The sequence below is a fragment of the Arachis stenosperma genome, chromosome 7 (genome assembly GCF_014773155.1).
Source record: "Arachis stenosperma cultivar V10309 chromosome 7, arast.V10309.gnm1.PFL2, whole genome shotgun sequence".
NCBI lineage: Eukaryota > Viridiplantae > Streptophyta > Magnoliopsida > Fabales > Fabaceae > Arachis > Arachis stenosperma.
The window spans coordinates 22,593,102-22,609,938 of NC_080383.1; the positions used below are offsets into that span (position 1 = coordinate 22,593,102).

Sequence of the window (16,837 nt, forward strand, 5' to 3'; positions counted from 1 at the left end):
CAAAATATAAAAGTAGCATTCTAATCTAATAAATTCGAAAAAAATACTAACTACACATAAACATCTACTATTAGGGGACGAAAAGCTCTCTCCTAAAAGAGAACACCCAAAGAACCCCAAAACTTAAAAGCATATCATAACAACTCATAAGATTCCAAGGCCGGCCACTAGCAGGAGATTCCTTGGAAAGGGCAATGCTTAACCATATTTACAGGTGATAAAACAATACCAACACTTATATCAATTAATCAAAATTCTATGAAACTAAATAATTTTCAAATACAAATAAAAAAACAAAATATACAAACAACATCATCTAATAGTAGTAAATTCTAAGAAAAATTTCAAGTATTTGTAACAGAAAAAAAAAAACAAAATCATAATAAAAAGTTACAAGTATAATCACCGAGGAAAAACAAAAATAGCATTCAAAGGAATCATAGACAAGAAATAACCTGGTAAAGAATGCGTGAAAAATGACATGAAGGTGGTGGAATTGTAACAAAAACTCAAAGAATAACCCAAAAGAAAGGCAACTCTTCACGAAAATAAACGAGGAAGAAAAAAGGAAGACAAAGAAAGAATACATAGAGAAAGCGAGAAGTGCGAACTATTATCCAGATAAAAAAAAGAATTTATTGCCTCATTTAAATGATGAACACGATTCTCTAAGTTGTGAAATGGAGTAGAAACAGTTGAAAAGACGTTCCAAATCTCCAGTAATAACATCGATTTTTCGACCTACATTTTCAAACCATCACCACACAGACTATCGAAAAACAGATTGTAATCGTTCAATAACTGCCTCCCTTAACCATTCCAATCAGTCCGGTTACACTCATTTACACATGAATTTCTACTAAAAATCCAAGATCAAAGTGTGACCCCGACTTTGGATACTTGAGTATTGAACTATTGCTCGATACCTGAGTATAGGCAATATTCCTAAATAAGTCAAACGATTGGGAGGCCCAAATATGACTAGGGTGCTCCACGAAGGGCTCTGGCCGAAACTAGTTCGACACTGATCTTAATCCAATTTGGCCCATGATAGGTTAGAATCTAGCTGGTTGGAAACTAACTCTTTTGACCCATGATACGACTCAGTTGAGAGAACAAACTAGGACTTGTCTATTCTCACAAATCCGACATAACAACCCACCATGCAAAACTACCCGAATGGTGGGAGGTTATCACTGACTATCATATCACGTGGTCCTACTGCTAAACCAACCAATTGTGTGAATTACTTTATAAATTCTATTATGTGCTTAGGGGTGTCCATGGATCGGATCATATCCGCAAATCCGCAGTAAATATCCGCATCCGATCCGAAAATTGTGGATACGATCCGATCCCAAAATGATCGGATTAGATAGGATCCGATCCGCGGATCCAGAGATCCGCACAATAATAATTAAAAATAAATAAATATATATATGTTTGATATTATATTTACTTGTTTGTATGTTTTAGTTAGTAATTATTATTCATATATTGTATTATTTTTTTTTGTTATTTAGAAAGAGTTTGATTAAAAATATTTTAGGAATAAATAAGTTTAAAAGTATAAAAAAATATTTTTATTGAATTTTTTTACATAGAAATATAATTAAAAATAGAAGGTTTAATTATGCGGATATATCCGATATTCGATATCCGATCCCATCCGCACATTTGCGGATCGGATCGGATCGGATTTGACACTAAAAAACGCGGATATCATATCCGATCCGATCCGATAAAAATTATGCGGATCGGATCGAATTTTCGACCCAATCCGATCCGATCCGCGAACACCCCTATATACGCCATGTAAATTTTATCCAATTCTAATAACACTCTACTAAAATACATGCTTACTTTGATATTAGAATTCTTCGGAAGCATTTTCAACTACTGCCCAAATACACACAGTGGAGCATTTTAGAATTATGGGTGTGGATGTGGGTGGGATGGGTGACTGGCTTCAGAACTATAGTTTCTTTTTTTTTTTTAATAAAATATCAAACAATGTCATTTGGGGTGAGATTTAAAAAAAAAAAAACAATTAAATTCCAAACCAGTGCGAATTTCTCAGACCCATTAGTTTCCTGGTTTCGTAAAATCTGACTGAATCAAATCGGTTCTCACGAATTTTGTTTCTTGTTCAATCTAGTACCCAACTCAAATCAATCTAAAAACTAAGTGTGTGTTTGGATTGTGGTTGGACAAACTGGAGTTTGAATAAAAGTGATTTTATAAAATTGATTTTGAGTAGAAGTAAATTTGTGTTAACATGATTTATGTTTGGCAACTCTATACTAAAATTGATTTTGATAAAATAAATATTGTTTGGATAATATTAGTTAAAATCACTTTTAGATAGATAATTACTAAAAAGGGTATGACATTAAATTATAATGTTATTTTTTTATATATATTTAATTTTTTATATTTTTTTCATATATGTTTTTATATAGTATATTTTTAGTATTTTTAGTACTCTTTTTTAGTACGCTATAATTTTTTACTATTATTATTATTTATGGTTAATTTTTTGTTTAATTTATTTTACCTAATGAGATCAATAAATTATATTATAAAAAGATAATAATAAATATAATGCATAAAAATTACTATTATAAAAATATATAATGTCAAATAAAAATTAGTAAAAAATATAAATAATAAATAATAGAAAAAAAGAGCTCATGTAAAGAGAAATAATAAGAATTTTATAAGTAATATAATAATATGTATAAAGGATAAAGTTGGTAAAAAAAAAATAAAAGTTAAATGTCAATGGCTAAAAGCCAGTTAGTGCAACGCAGAAGCTAGAAATTCTTGCTTCTTATAAAAGTGGTTTTGTAACTAAAATCACTTCTGCGTTTATAGATAGAAAACTTAGCCAAACAAAAAATAGAAGCGTTCAAGAAGCTGTAACGTGCTTTTTCTCTTTCAACGTGATTGCCAAACACATCCTAAGTCGTCACTTTTTTTTATCCAACTGCTTGAAACGGTCGATTTTTTCAATTATGGTTAATACACATTTTTAATAGGAGGTGTTTCTGTATAATGAATCTAGAAAAAGATATAACTCGTCCGATGCAAAGTTGAATTTATTTTTATTTTTACTTGAGTTGAATGAGATATATGTCGCTTTTAAAAAATGAAAGGACCAGGAGGTAAAAGAAAATTCATCGCCAATGAAATCCATAAACATAAAGAATAAAACAAAATCTATTGCCAAAGGAGTCCATAAACAAAGTTTTTGTTTTTCTCCAGGTTTAGAACACACACGTGAGGCCAAGTAATCACACAATGGGTCCCACCACCAACCTTAGCTTATATCATATGGCAGATGCAAATTCAAATTTTACTTCATATCATAGCATGTAATCCATACATCAAATTATAAAAACATTTTTTTTTTTTGTATCTTCATTTTTACTTTAAACTTCCCAAGTTAACAAACAAATGATATAACGAACAAAGCGTGTGCATAGATTCTTCAAGTTCCGTGGGAAAGTTCTTGCACCCAACAACCATCCCTTTAAGCCATGTGAATTCCCAAAGCTAACCCTACCCTAAACCCTTACGCACCACATTTCCCCACCAAAAATAATGATCCAAAAGGGCAAAGGAGGAAACTTGTCATTTTCCAACTACATAACATACCATTATTGTTATTATTATAATTATTATCCTCTCTTATTATTCCTATTGTCTTGTCAACTCTTGCACGCTCATTGTTGTGTAATGTGTATAACTTTCGTTTTCAAATAGAACAAGAAAGAGAAAAATCAAAATCAAATGGTTTCCAAGAACTACAACCACTTAACATGCAGTGTTGTTGTAAAGATTGGTAAAAACAACACAATGCACAGTGTTGACTATTCAACAATAACAATCTTCTTCCTGTTTTATGGGGTCGTCTTCTCCCACGTTAACCATGATGCACCAAAAAGCATATTAGAATTTTTGATAGGATAATAATAATAATAATACACCATAACAAAAATTCCCTTTTAATTCTTCTTATTCCTATTTTCTCTGTGCTTTCTGCACCAAAAGGTAGATAAAGTTTTAGCAGTGGAAATTCTTGTGTTCGATAAAAAGAATCAAGAGATGTATTCAAAGAGAGAGAACATGGAAGATGACAAAGAAGAACATGGTTATTTAGAAACCGACCCAACTGGTCGATATGGCAGGGTATGTTGTATGCTTTGAACCTTCCCCTGTTTTCCTCTGTTTCTTCTTATGTCTTTTCAATTAATCCTTTTTTTGTTATGTCTAAGCCATGCTCTGTTTTTGATTGAGAGATAGATTTTCTCTAGGAATTGAGTTAATGTGAGAACTGTTTTTGTGATTAGTTTGGAGAAGTTCTTGGAAAAGGGGCAATGAAGACAGTGTACAAAGCAATTGATGAAGTTCTTGGGATAGAGGTAGCATGGAACCAGGTGAAGATCAACGAGGCGCTTCGAACGCCGGACGATTTGCAGCGGCTATACTCGGAGGTTCATCTTCTAAGCACCCTCAAGCACCAATCCATCATAAGATTCTATACTTCTTGGATTGATGTTGAGAACAAGGCCTTCAACTTTGTTACAGAAATGTTCACTTCAGGATCACTAAGAGAGTAACTTCCTTTTCCAACTTATGAATTAGGCAATTACTTGATCATCACATTTTTCTTTAGTATCCCTATATTGCATATTAAATTTTGAAAATTAAAAAGTAATTACCTTCTATTAGTATAGTATCTATTAATCAATTTGTGACCCATTTTTTCTTTATGGATACAAGAGTCTCTATTTAAAACATGATCATGAGCTCCTAGGATTTGTTGATAACCAGTGATTATTTTCCGGCATGCACAGATACCGAAAGAAATATAAGCGAGTCAGCATACGAGCGATAAAGAATTGGTCTCGGCAAATCTTAGAGGGTCTTGTTTATCTACATGGCCACGATCCGCCAGTGATCCATAGGGACCTAAAATGTGACAACATATTTGTCAATGGCCATCTTGGACAGGTGAAAATCGGAGACCTGGGACTAGCTGCGATTCTTCGCGGCTCGCAGTCGGCACACAGTGTTATAGGTATTTTTCTTTATTGCTGCCAATGAATGTTGCATAGTTGTTGCAAAAGGTACTTAGAAACTGCCTCAATTCTTTGTGCTAGGCACGCCAGAGTTCATGGCACCGGAATTGTACGAGGAAGAATACAATGAACTTGTTGATGTGTACTCATTTGGAATGTGTTTGTTGGAAATGCTCACATCTGATTATCCATATTGTGAATGTACTAATCCAGCACAGATATACAAGAAAGTAACATCGGTAACCTCCGATCCCGATCTAATTTTAAGTTTCAACAATGTTAGGTGTACATAAAAGAATCAGTATGAAATACATATTAAAATACGAAGTATATATTGAATGTAAATTAAACAACACATGTTTATACATAAATAGATAAAGACTGATTTGACAAGTGATTTTTAGCGTGTTTAAGTTTAAGGATATCATTTATCAGCATAGTTAGTTAGGATTTTATTTGTTTCTTGCAGGGGAAGTTACCAATGGCATTTTTCCGAATTGAAGACGGCGAAGCGCAGAGGTTCATCGGAAGATGCCTGCTACCGGCGGCGAAGAGACCATCAGCAAAAGATTTGTTGCTTGATCCTTTCTTTCTATCTGATGATTCTTCATCTTCATTAACAAAGTTTGGAATTCAGAACTATTCACTTTTGAATAGTGAGATGGAAAAGCTGCAACTGAGTGATCCTTTGCCTAGAACTGAAATGAAAATCACAGGGAAGCTGAATCCTGATGATACCATCTTTCTCAAAGTGCAACTTTCTGATAAGGATGGTATGTAATGTAATCTCTTGGTTTATCTTAGGCCAGATTTTGTTTCACTTTTTCTACATGATTGTGTTGTAGGTTCCGTGAGGAATGTATATTTTCCGTTTGATATTGTGAATGATACTCCGATGGATGTTGCGACGGAGATGGTGAAAGAACTGGAGATTGGTGATTGGGAGCCTTTTGAAATTGCGAATATGATCGATGGCGAAGTATCTGCTCTGTTACCACGACGGAGGGCGAGTAATCATGATGAATACGACGACGAAGATGGAGGATCTCATCATTATTTTCGCTCCTTCTCTTCTTGCTCCTCCTCCCAAGACTCAATGGCAAGTCTTGTTCCATTATCTGAGGCCATGCCTAATGAATATTACTGGCTCCATGGTACATCTTCTTTCACCCTTTGCTACTTCACCTTTTAAATTTGCTATTGCTATTATAAGTCTTGTAAAAAACAAAAGATTTTTTTTATAATGAAAATTGATTTTTTTTTTTAACAATTTAATGACACCCAAATAAGCTCGTATTTATATAAACTATATTAACTATTGTATGCAGATGATTTGTTTGACGACACTAGTTCACAAGGAACGTATTCCAACCTGAACTATCATTCAGCAGATGAACTTGACTATGTCTATAATAATTTACCTTCTCCTAAAAAAAAGGACAAAATCCCCATCATGAAGAGTACTCACAAGTGCACAAGATTTTCCCCACAAGATTCATTTCCAACTTCATCACAACTATCACCCTATAATAGTAGCGTCAAGGGTAAGAGGGTGATGGAGAACGGTGGTAGCAGTAGTAGATTGACAAGGAACAGATCATTGATTGATATAAGGAGCCAAATGTTGCACAGATCATTGGTTGAGGAAGTGCACAAGAGAAGGTTGTTTAAGACTGTTGGTGCTGTTGAGAATATTGGATTTCAAGCACCTTGTGAAGTTGAGAACGACAAGAACCATTCAAGGAGTGCCAAGGGAGAAAATGTTGCCAGATAAGGGAACGTACTACATCTTACATGCACCAACATAATTCAATGGTGTAAAATTATGTTAACATTTATACTGTTGGATTATTTTAGTGTGTGATGAGTGCATCTTCTTTTATTCAAAATTAAAATGTATGAAATGCATGCATAAGCTTGTGTTTTCATAGGGGTATCAAATTTCTAATGAATGAAAGGAATGTTGATCTTCAATTTACCTGGAATTTCCAGTGTTTGAAATAAAAATATTTAAACTAATTTAGATAGAATTTAATTTAATTTTATTATTTTTTTAAATTAATTTTAACTCAAATAGGTCTTATTTAAAATTTCATTCTATTGATATTTTACTTAAAATTTAAAATGTCTAAAATGTCTTTATAATATAATTATTTTTTCTTAATTTTTTTCATTCACTTTCTCTCATACTTTCCACCTTTTAACACATGTTCTCTCTTTTTTCACCACCTTCATTTTTTTATCTTTTCTTTTTTTCCATTCATTTAATATAATATATAACTTTTTCTTTCAAAAATCTATTATATAAATCTAAAAAAATATCCACACATATAAATTTTATGTATTTAACTTATATTAATAACACTAAATGTTTGTTAATATGTCTGAACATTTTAAGTAAAATTGTATTAATCATGACACTAACAAAAAATGACATAATTTTGTTTCATTTTGTTCCATTTTAATAACATGAATTAGTTGTTATACTTTACCGATGATAACTAGTTTTTTTTTCATTTGTTATATCATTAGACTACTCAACAAGTTGGTTCTTGATAGTTTATGTTTATTTTTTGTTATTGGTTGGAATCAACCATGAAGAATCATTTTGTTTTTTAATTAATAATAATATTTTTTAAATTTAATATTTTAGATTAATCTAATTTTTATTTTTTTAAAAGAGGTGAACAAATTTTAATTTAGTTAAAAAATTTTAGATAAAAATATATTTTTTTTATTATTTCATATAATTTAATAAATAAATATATTTATTATTTAAATATAATGTTATATTAATAAAAGATAAAATTATCTATTATAAAATTTTAATTTATTTGATAAACATTTCAAATACTAAAATTTAATTTAATTCTATAATTTTATTAATTTATTTTAAACACTAGAATTTAATTTAATTTTGGCTTAAATTTAGTTTTTGAATCTATAGCATTAAAAATTTTCAAACAAACGGTAAAAATTTGTCAGAAAAATAGCCAATCAGGACACCATTATACGGTGTGAGGTTCAATATACATGTAATTAAATAAATAAATGCCTTTTATTCTTTTAAAATTTTGGATAAGTTTGGTATAAATTATCTTTTCTTTTCGTTTTTTACGTAAATTTTCATTTTATTAATGACCTATCGTTAAATCATCTTTATTAAATATATTATACTCTTTATTAGTTAAATAAACCTTAATTTTCTATTTTGTTAGATTTTATATTAACCTACTAACAAGGTTAAACATTTTTTTTAATTTTCAAATGTTTTACATATAATTTTTTATAGTCTATTTCATTTTTTATTAGCAGATCCTCTAAGAGAAACAAACTAAAAATATACTCATAAAACATATTTAACAAAGAATATCATAATAAAAAATCATAGAAAAAAATAAAATACAATAATGACAAAATATTTCACATGAAATATTATTTTAGGATAAATTATCTCAAATATTACAAGAGTCTTCTTTTATAAAAGAACTTACAAATAAAAAAAATCAATTAAAAATCTACTAATACAAATGACAATGAGACATGTGACTAATAAACCCTAGAATCTAGACAAGTAACAGATACAAATAGGCCTTATTTAATTTTATTAAAAGTGAAGAGTTATGCTATACATACAAGTTTTTTTGGTTTACAAGTCTTATAAGTTGGGCTAAATCTAACAAAAATTATATTCACCCATTAGAGCGTGATAACACACACATCAGTCAACTATTTCCAACGCGTGCTCTCACTCACCATTATAGAAGACATTTCTTCTTCTTTAAGTCCTCCTTCTCCTCCTCCTCTTCCTCTTCCTTCTTCTTCTTCTTCTTCTTTTTTTTTGCGTTTCTCCTCTTTTTTTTCGCGTGTTTCATTTTCATCGTTGTTTTTATTACCGTTGTTGTTGCTGCATTTTTTTCTCCTCCTCTTTCTATTGATTTTGCAATATTATGTATTTTTTTCTTCTTTGTTTGATTTTTTCTCTCAAGAAAAATTATAAAAAAACGAAATAAGAAGATGAGGAAGAAGAAGTAGTAGAAGATGAAGAGGCCGTAGAAGATGAAGAGGAGGAAAAGGAAGAGTTTTGAATTACGCAGAACTTATCAGAATAAAAAGAGGAGTGCTAGGGGGCCAGCACTTTTGTTAAATTCTGTCCAGCACTTAACCATCAAAAGGAAATTGAAAGATTCTATACCATTAGATGCAATCTCACACCATTAAAAACATCATTGATGGCTAAAAATCATAAAATCTGCTGGCTCCCTAGACTTTCTCGAATAAAAATACACCCAAAAATTTTTAAAATGCACCCAAATATCTTCGTATTACACCCAAATATTTTTGTGTTACACCAAATTTGCTGCAAATACAAAAAAAATATTTTCTCTAATGCTGCGTTTTTTTTCTTCTTCTTTTTTTTCTTATTTCTTTCTTTCTTTTAGTTAAATGAATGTAAGTTCATCCTCTTTCAAGTAATTTTGCAGCATTATATGTTTCTTCTTCTTCTTTGTTTGATTTTTTGTTTTTATTCTTGTTAAGAGAGTAAAACAAGAAGAAACTTGAGAAGGTAAAATAAAAAAGAAAAGATGAATAAGAAAAAAAAGAAGAAAAAAATTGTGACGATGATAAAAAGAAGAAGAAGAAACAGTAGAAGATGAGAAGGAGGAAGAGAAAGAGATTTGAATTATGCAGAACTTATCAGAATAAAAATACACCCAAAATTCTTAAAATACACCCAATATCTTTGTATTACATCCAAATATCTTCGTGTTACACCCAAATTTGTTGTAAATATAGAAAAATATTTTCTCTAATGCTGCATTTTTTTTCTTCTTTTTTTCCTTATTTCTTTCTTTCTTTTAGTTAAATGAATGTAAGTTCATCATCTTTCAAGTAATTTTGTAGCATTATATGTTTCTTCTTCTTCTTTGTTTGATTTTTTTGTTTTTATTCTTGTTAAGAGAGTAAAATAAGAAGAAACATGAGAAGGTAAAATAAAAAAAAAGATGAATAAGAAAAAAAAGAAGAAGAAGAAGATGGTGATGATGCTAAAAAAACAGAAGAAACAGTAGAAGATGAGAAGAAGGAAGATGAAGAGTTTTAAACTATGCAAAATTTATCAGAATAAAAATACACCCAAATATTCTTAAAATACACCCAAATATCTTCGTGTTACACCCAAATATCTTCGTATTACACCCAAATTTGCTACAGAAAAATATTTTCTCTAATGCTATATTTTTTTCTTCTAAATTGAACCACACCTTAGTCTTGGATTCAAAACAATAATCAATTTCGTTCTGGTTCAATTGACAATATGAACCTGAATTATTTATTATCTTCAACAACGAGATAACTTATGATAAATGAGAAAGAGAAAACGAAAAGAGGAGAATAAATTTCAATGAAAAAAGAAGGATGAAGAGAAGGAGGAGGAAGAGGTGGTGTTGATGACGACGATAATAAAAGAAGAAAATTATGAAAAGATGAGACACGGAGAAAGAAGAAGAAGGAGAAGAAAAAGAGGAGGCACGAAGAAAGAAAAAGAAGAAGAAAAAGAAGCACGAAAGAAAACGTGAAAAATGCGTGAATATAAATGACTTGTATGGAAAAACGCTTATATGTAAAGAATAACTCAAAAGTGAATGTGGACAAAGGTCACATGCATACACTTTTATAGAGCATACTTTTACTTTCAATCGATTTCCTTATATGGAAGCTCCTCAGTAGTAGAAGAAGAAGAAAATTGTAAAAAATGCGTGAATATAAATAACTTATATGACTTATATGAAAAAACATTTGTATGTGAAAAATAACTCAAAAGTGAATGTGAACAAAGGTTACATGCATACACTTTTATAGAGCATACTTTTACTTTCAATTGATTTCCTTATATGGAAGCTCTTCAGTAAAAAAAAAATTTCTTATAATGCTTTAAGCAACTTAGCCTAAAATAATATTCATTATGAAATATTTTGCCACGACTATGTTCTAAATTTCTTTCTCTCTTTAAAAGCTTGATTCTATAATATGATATATTTTTTTTGCTAAATGAGTTTTATGAGTATACTCTCAGTGTGCATCTCTCAGAGAATTTTGCCAATCAAAAAATAAAACGGATTAGATTTACTAAAATTTTTCAAGTGAAAAATAGGATATTACAACGCAGTAAAATACAATAATATGAACTCTTTTATCAGTGTTTTTTCAATCTATCACTTGATATTTTATGAGATAGGTTCCTGTGCTGTTTCTGAAATTTTTTTTTTGAAGTACTGGATATTTACCCCGTAATATTAGATAATTTTTTAAAAAATACTAAATTTTTTATTTATTTATCAAAAATACTATTTATATATTAAAATTAGTCATTAAAATCAATCATTATATATTTCTATACAAATATATGTATAATTTAATTTATTTTTAATATATATTTTATATTTTAATACATATTCTACACTAATAACTAATTTTAGTGTATATCTAATATAATTGTTTATTTATCTAGAATGCATTAGCATTTTTCTTTATTAATTTAAAAGAATAGAATGGTTTGATTAAGAACTAAAAAAAAGTGGATTTCTCTCAAAATTCACTTAAAAGTAAAATAAACAATTAAAGGACTAAAACTCCAAAGTTGTCTCTGAGATTGGGCGAGTTACCCATAATCGTCTTTGACTTTTAAAATTTCCTAATAGTATCCCTCACATTCAGCTCCGAAGATCATAGCTGTCCTGCAACTCTTTCCGGCGCACAGTCAGCAAACAGAGTAATGATCTGGCACCTCCCATGCCATGCTGGAGCCAGCAAGCAACGGCTAGCTGACGTGACAAATCTTAATTTTCTACCCAATGTAGTCCTGGTCCCATTAAAATCTTAAAAGCTAAGAATGATTATTATATGTAGTATCTCTTCTTCTCTTCTCCTTTGTCCCATAATTGTGGTCCACCATTGTGATTTAACGGAGATTCCATTGACATGTACAAAGGTGCTTTCCACATAATAAAATCAACCTGTCAGAGCCAGATCTCAGTGAAAATTTAGGGTTGCAGGATGAAACTCTTGATGAACTTGGTGCAGAGTTCCACAAAAAGTTGGATTTGAATTAAGGATGAGGATGAAAGGGTAGCTGAAAATGAGAAGAAAGATTCGGACTTTATAGATGGTAGTGGAGAATATGGTGCTGAGGAATTGGGTGGTGAAGGTGGTTGTGCCCCCGGAAACAGGTGAAGCACAAGGGAGTGATGATAATGATGATTGGGATGATGATGAGGGTTATAGCTGGAATAAGAATGTGAAAGAGAGTGAGGTTGATAAGGTAAGTGGAGATTTTGATGTTGATGGTGATGGTAATGGTGATGATGAAGTTGAAGTTGAAGGTGATGAAGAAGTAGAGAAGAAGAAAGATAGAAGCAGTGGTAGAGTTCAACAGCAATATCCACTAAGGCCTGATGCTGAAGATTGTGCTTTCTATCTTAAAACTGGAACTTGCAAATTTGGATTCAATTGCAAGTTTAATCACCCACTTAGTAAGAGGAAGAACCGGGTATTAATTATTCTTTTGATCCTATTATCAATCTAGCACAGTGGTCTAGATTGCATGTTTGAAAATTAGGGTTGAAATTCACTTATGAATATTTATCATTTGCCCAAGATTTTTTTTCTTATATTTTTAGCATTATATATTATATCAATAGAATGAGTAGATTGAGATCAAGGGTATTTATGCTTAGCTGAATAATCAATGATTTGCCCTTCACCTCCAAACATTACTTCAGAGCATCAATGGAATCTCCGTTAAATCACAATGGTGGACCACAATTATGAGACGAAGGAGAAGGAAAGAAGAGATACTACATATAATAATCATTTTTAACTTTTAGAGTTTTAATGGGACCAGGACCACATTGGGTAGAAAATTAAGATTCGCCACGTCAGCTAGCTGTTGCTGGCTCCAGTATAACATGGGAGGTGCCAGATCATTACTCTATTTGCTGACTGTGCGCCTAAAAAGATCGCAGGACAATTATGGGTCGCGGAACTGAATGTAAAGAATACTATTAGAAAATTTTAAAAGTCAAAGACGATTATGGGTAACTCGCCTAATATCAGGAATCACTTTAGGGTTTTAGTCCAATTAAAGTAAGAAAGAGAATCAACTTAAGATCGGAATTAAAAAATATTTTTATTTTGTTTGATCCTACGTTACACCGAATACACCCACATCCGATCACAAACATTTCGCGTTTGTTATTAATACACTAATTAATTTTTTATATAAAATTTCAAGAATGAAAAAATATATGTGAACAATGACGATGCTTCTAACAATTTTATATAAATCAGCAAATCACTTCCCAGTTTTTTTTATTCAAATAGATTAAATCGTCTCTAATTTTAGGCATTACAAATTTTTTTACACCACACACACAATACTCAAAAAATTTCATTCACTATTTAACCTAAGTAAATTTCGAACTTGGATGCATTTATTATAAGATGTTACGGCCTGGCCCAAGATTCCCACGGGTCAACCCGGCCCAAGCTCCACCCGACCCGGTTACGCGCCCTCCAACTGACCCGGACACGCGTCCTGTACGGCTCACACGCGGCTGCAGGACAACGTCCTTGAGAATATGGGCCTGTCCCCATGAGGGGCCCACTACTGACATGTATATAAAGGGAAGATTGGCTCTTCCCCCGAGGTACGTCACCTTTCCCCCTATCATTTTCCCCCCGCCTGCACACTAGCTGACTAGAGCGTTGGAGTGTCTTTGCTGGTGGCACCCCCCCACTTTTCCTTCACAACGGGAGCTCGGCTACATGGCAAATCCGGGCTTAGCACAACCGCGAGCGAGGCGTCCTCACCCCATCCCATAACCACCCGACCTGTCCGGCAACCGGTACCGAACATTGGCGCCGTCTGTGGGGAGCGCCTCAATGGATGTTGTGCAGGGTCCCGGAGACCAAGGCCGAGGAGCCGGAGCGGAAGGGGCGGCCTCTGTCGCCTCACTAAGAGGACGACGAAGGTCCCCCCGACAACACACCGAACAACACACGAGGACGCGACCCTTCGGAGGAACGGGTGGCGACAGCGCCATAATAATGCAAGAGCTACGTCACAGGGTCCAGAACTTGGAGCGGCAATTGGCCGACCAGGAGCGCGGCGAACGAACTACCGATCCCAGCTACACCCCATCCTCCGAAAGCCAAGAAAGAGACTCTTACCGAAGCCGTCTGCGACACGCCTCCGCATCCCGAACGGAAGCGGAGAGCACCCGGGAAGAATCCCCAATTCCGAGGAGACGGAATGACACAATAATTTACTCCCGAGGCAGGGAGACGCGCCACACAACGCGAGGTCGCGAAGACGGAAGGTCCAACAGGACACGACAACCCATAATAATGGGCACCACCCCGTTCCACCATTCCATCCTCGAAGTCCGGTTGCCGAAGCACTTCGACAAACCAACGGACATGAGGTACGATGGAACTCAAGACCCCCTAGAACACCTCACGGCCTTTGAAGCAAGGATGAATCTAGAGGGAGTAGGGGACGAGGTGAGGTGCCGAGCTTTCCCGGTAACCCTCACGGGACCCGCGATCAGATGGTTCAACGGCTTACCTCAGGGATCCATCCACGGGTTCTCGGACATCAGTCGTGCATTCCTCGCCCAATTTACCACACGAATAGCAAAGGAAAAGCACCCGATAAACCTTCTGGGGGTAACCCAGAGACAAGGAGAGTCGACCAGAAAATACCTGGATCGGTTCAACGACGAGTGCTTGGAAATCGACGGCCTAACCGATTCGGTGGCCAGCCTTTGTCTGACGAACGGCCTCCTCAACGAAAACTTTCGCAAACACCTCACCACAAAACCGGTTTGGATGATGCACGAGATCCAGACGGTAGCTAAAGAATATATAAACGATGAGGAAGTCAGCCGAGTCGTGGCTGCCAATAAACGGCAGTCCGGCTACACCCAACCTCGGCAACCCGGTAACGGAGAAAGACTGAAAGAACAAACCAGGGAGGAGGCGCCGAACAAGGCTCCCAGGTCGTTCCCCCGGGTCAGGAAATTCGCCAACTACACACCACTCACTCTTCCCATCATGGAAGTTTACCAACAAATAGCCGAGAAGGGGATCCTGCCAAAGCCCCGACCACTCAAGGACCGTACGGGAGGGAACAAGAACCTCTATTGCGACTACCACAAGGGTTACGGCCACCAAACGCAGGACTGCTTTGACCTGAAAGATGCACTGGAACAAGCGATAAGGGAAGGCAAGCTAGCAGCATTCTCCCATCTTATCAGGGAGCCGAGGAGGCGCTATCACGACCATGACGAAGAAGCCAAAACCCGTTCGGCAAAGCGGCGACAAGAGCCAGAAGATAGAGACCACGGCCTCACTGTGATAAACGTGGTAACAGCCAAAAACACCGCGCCAAAATCCCGATCGGCGCACAAGAAAGATGCTAAGGTCTTGGCGGTCTCCTCCTCGTTGGTGCGAAACTCTAAGAAGCCTCCGTCCATTTCTTTCGGCCCGGAAGACAAATGGTTCGACGACGCCCCGGAAAACCCTCCCATGGTCATCACGGCCAGAGTGGGAACCGGCCTCGTCAAAATCCTGTCGACACAGGGGCTGATTCAACCATGTTCCGCAACGTATTCGACGCACTGGGCTGAGGGACGCCGATCTGACGACCCACCAACACGGGGTCATTGGATTGGGCGACAACTTCATTAAACCTGACGGAGTAATATCCCTACCGATCTCGGTAGGACAAACCCAAGGTCGAAGGTCGACGATGGCCGAGTTCGTGATCCTCCGAGATTCTACCGCCTATAACATCATCTTGGGAAGGAAGACGATAAACGATGTTGAAGCGATAATCAACACGAAGCTGCTAGTCATGAAGTTCGTTACTGATGATGGATCTATAGGGTCCATAAGAGGGGATCTCGAGACGGCGGTCGCCTGCGACAATGCCAGCCTTTCCCTGAGAAAGAAATCAAAGGAGGCGTCCGGTGTGTTCCTGGCTGACCTGGACGCCAGGGTGGACGACAAACCTAGACCAGAACCAGAAGGGGACCTGGAAAAATTCATAATTGGCGACACGGAGGAGAAATTCACGTTCATCAACAAGAACCTCCCACAAGAGTTAAAGGAGCCCTTGATCGAAATGATAACGGCCAATAGGGATTTGTTTGCCTGGACACCTGCCGACATGCCGGGTATAGACCCGAAAATCATGTCACACCATCTGGCCGTCAGGTCGGGAGCACGCCCGGTAACACAACGCAGAAGAAAGATGTCGACAGAAAGGGCGGAGGAAGTGGCCAGGCAGACGGCCAGCCTCCTAGAAGCAGGTTTCATACGAGAAGTAGATTACTCGACGTGGCTCTCAAATGTTGTTCTAGTGAAAAAGCACAACGGCAAATGGAGAATGTGTGTAGACTACTCTGACCTTAACAAGGCATGCCCAAAGGATTGTTTCCCCCTCCCCAACATAGACGCGCTCGTCGACGCTGCGGCGGGCTACCGTTACCTGAGCTTCATGGACGCCTACTCCGGGTATAACCAGATACCGATGCACCGTCCAGATGAAGACAAAACGGCGTTCATAACGCCAGGGGGAACCTTCTACTACAAGGTGATGCCGTTCGGCCTAAAAAACACAGAAGCGACATACCAAAGGCTGATGAGCAAGATATTCCATGATCTTATAGGCAAAACGGTGGAAG

At 35.4% G+C, this 16,837-nt stretch overlaps 1 protein-coding gene across 1 annotated transcript; it reads left to right on the top strand.

Annotated features, from left to right (window-relative positions):
- Positions 1 to 3,791: 3,791 nt before the first annotated feature.
- LOC130941050 (probable serine/threonine-protein kinase WNK4) lies at positions 3,792 to 7,145 on the top strand. Its single transcript, XM_057869416.1, has 7 exons — positions 3,792 to 4,194; positions 4,356 to 4,621; positions 4,863 to 5,086; positions 5,169 to 5,326; positions 5,557 to 5,860; positions 5,933 to 6,241; positions 6,416 to 7,145. Exons 1-7 carry the CDS (start codon positions 4,111 to 4,113, stop codon positions 6,859 to 6,861), a joined length of 1,791 nt encoding a protein of 596 aa, XP_057725399.1. The 5' UTR covers positions 3,792 to 4,110; the 3' UTR covers positions 6,862 to 7,145.
- The last annotated feature ends 9,692 nt before the right edge of the window (positions 7,146 to 16,837 follow it).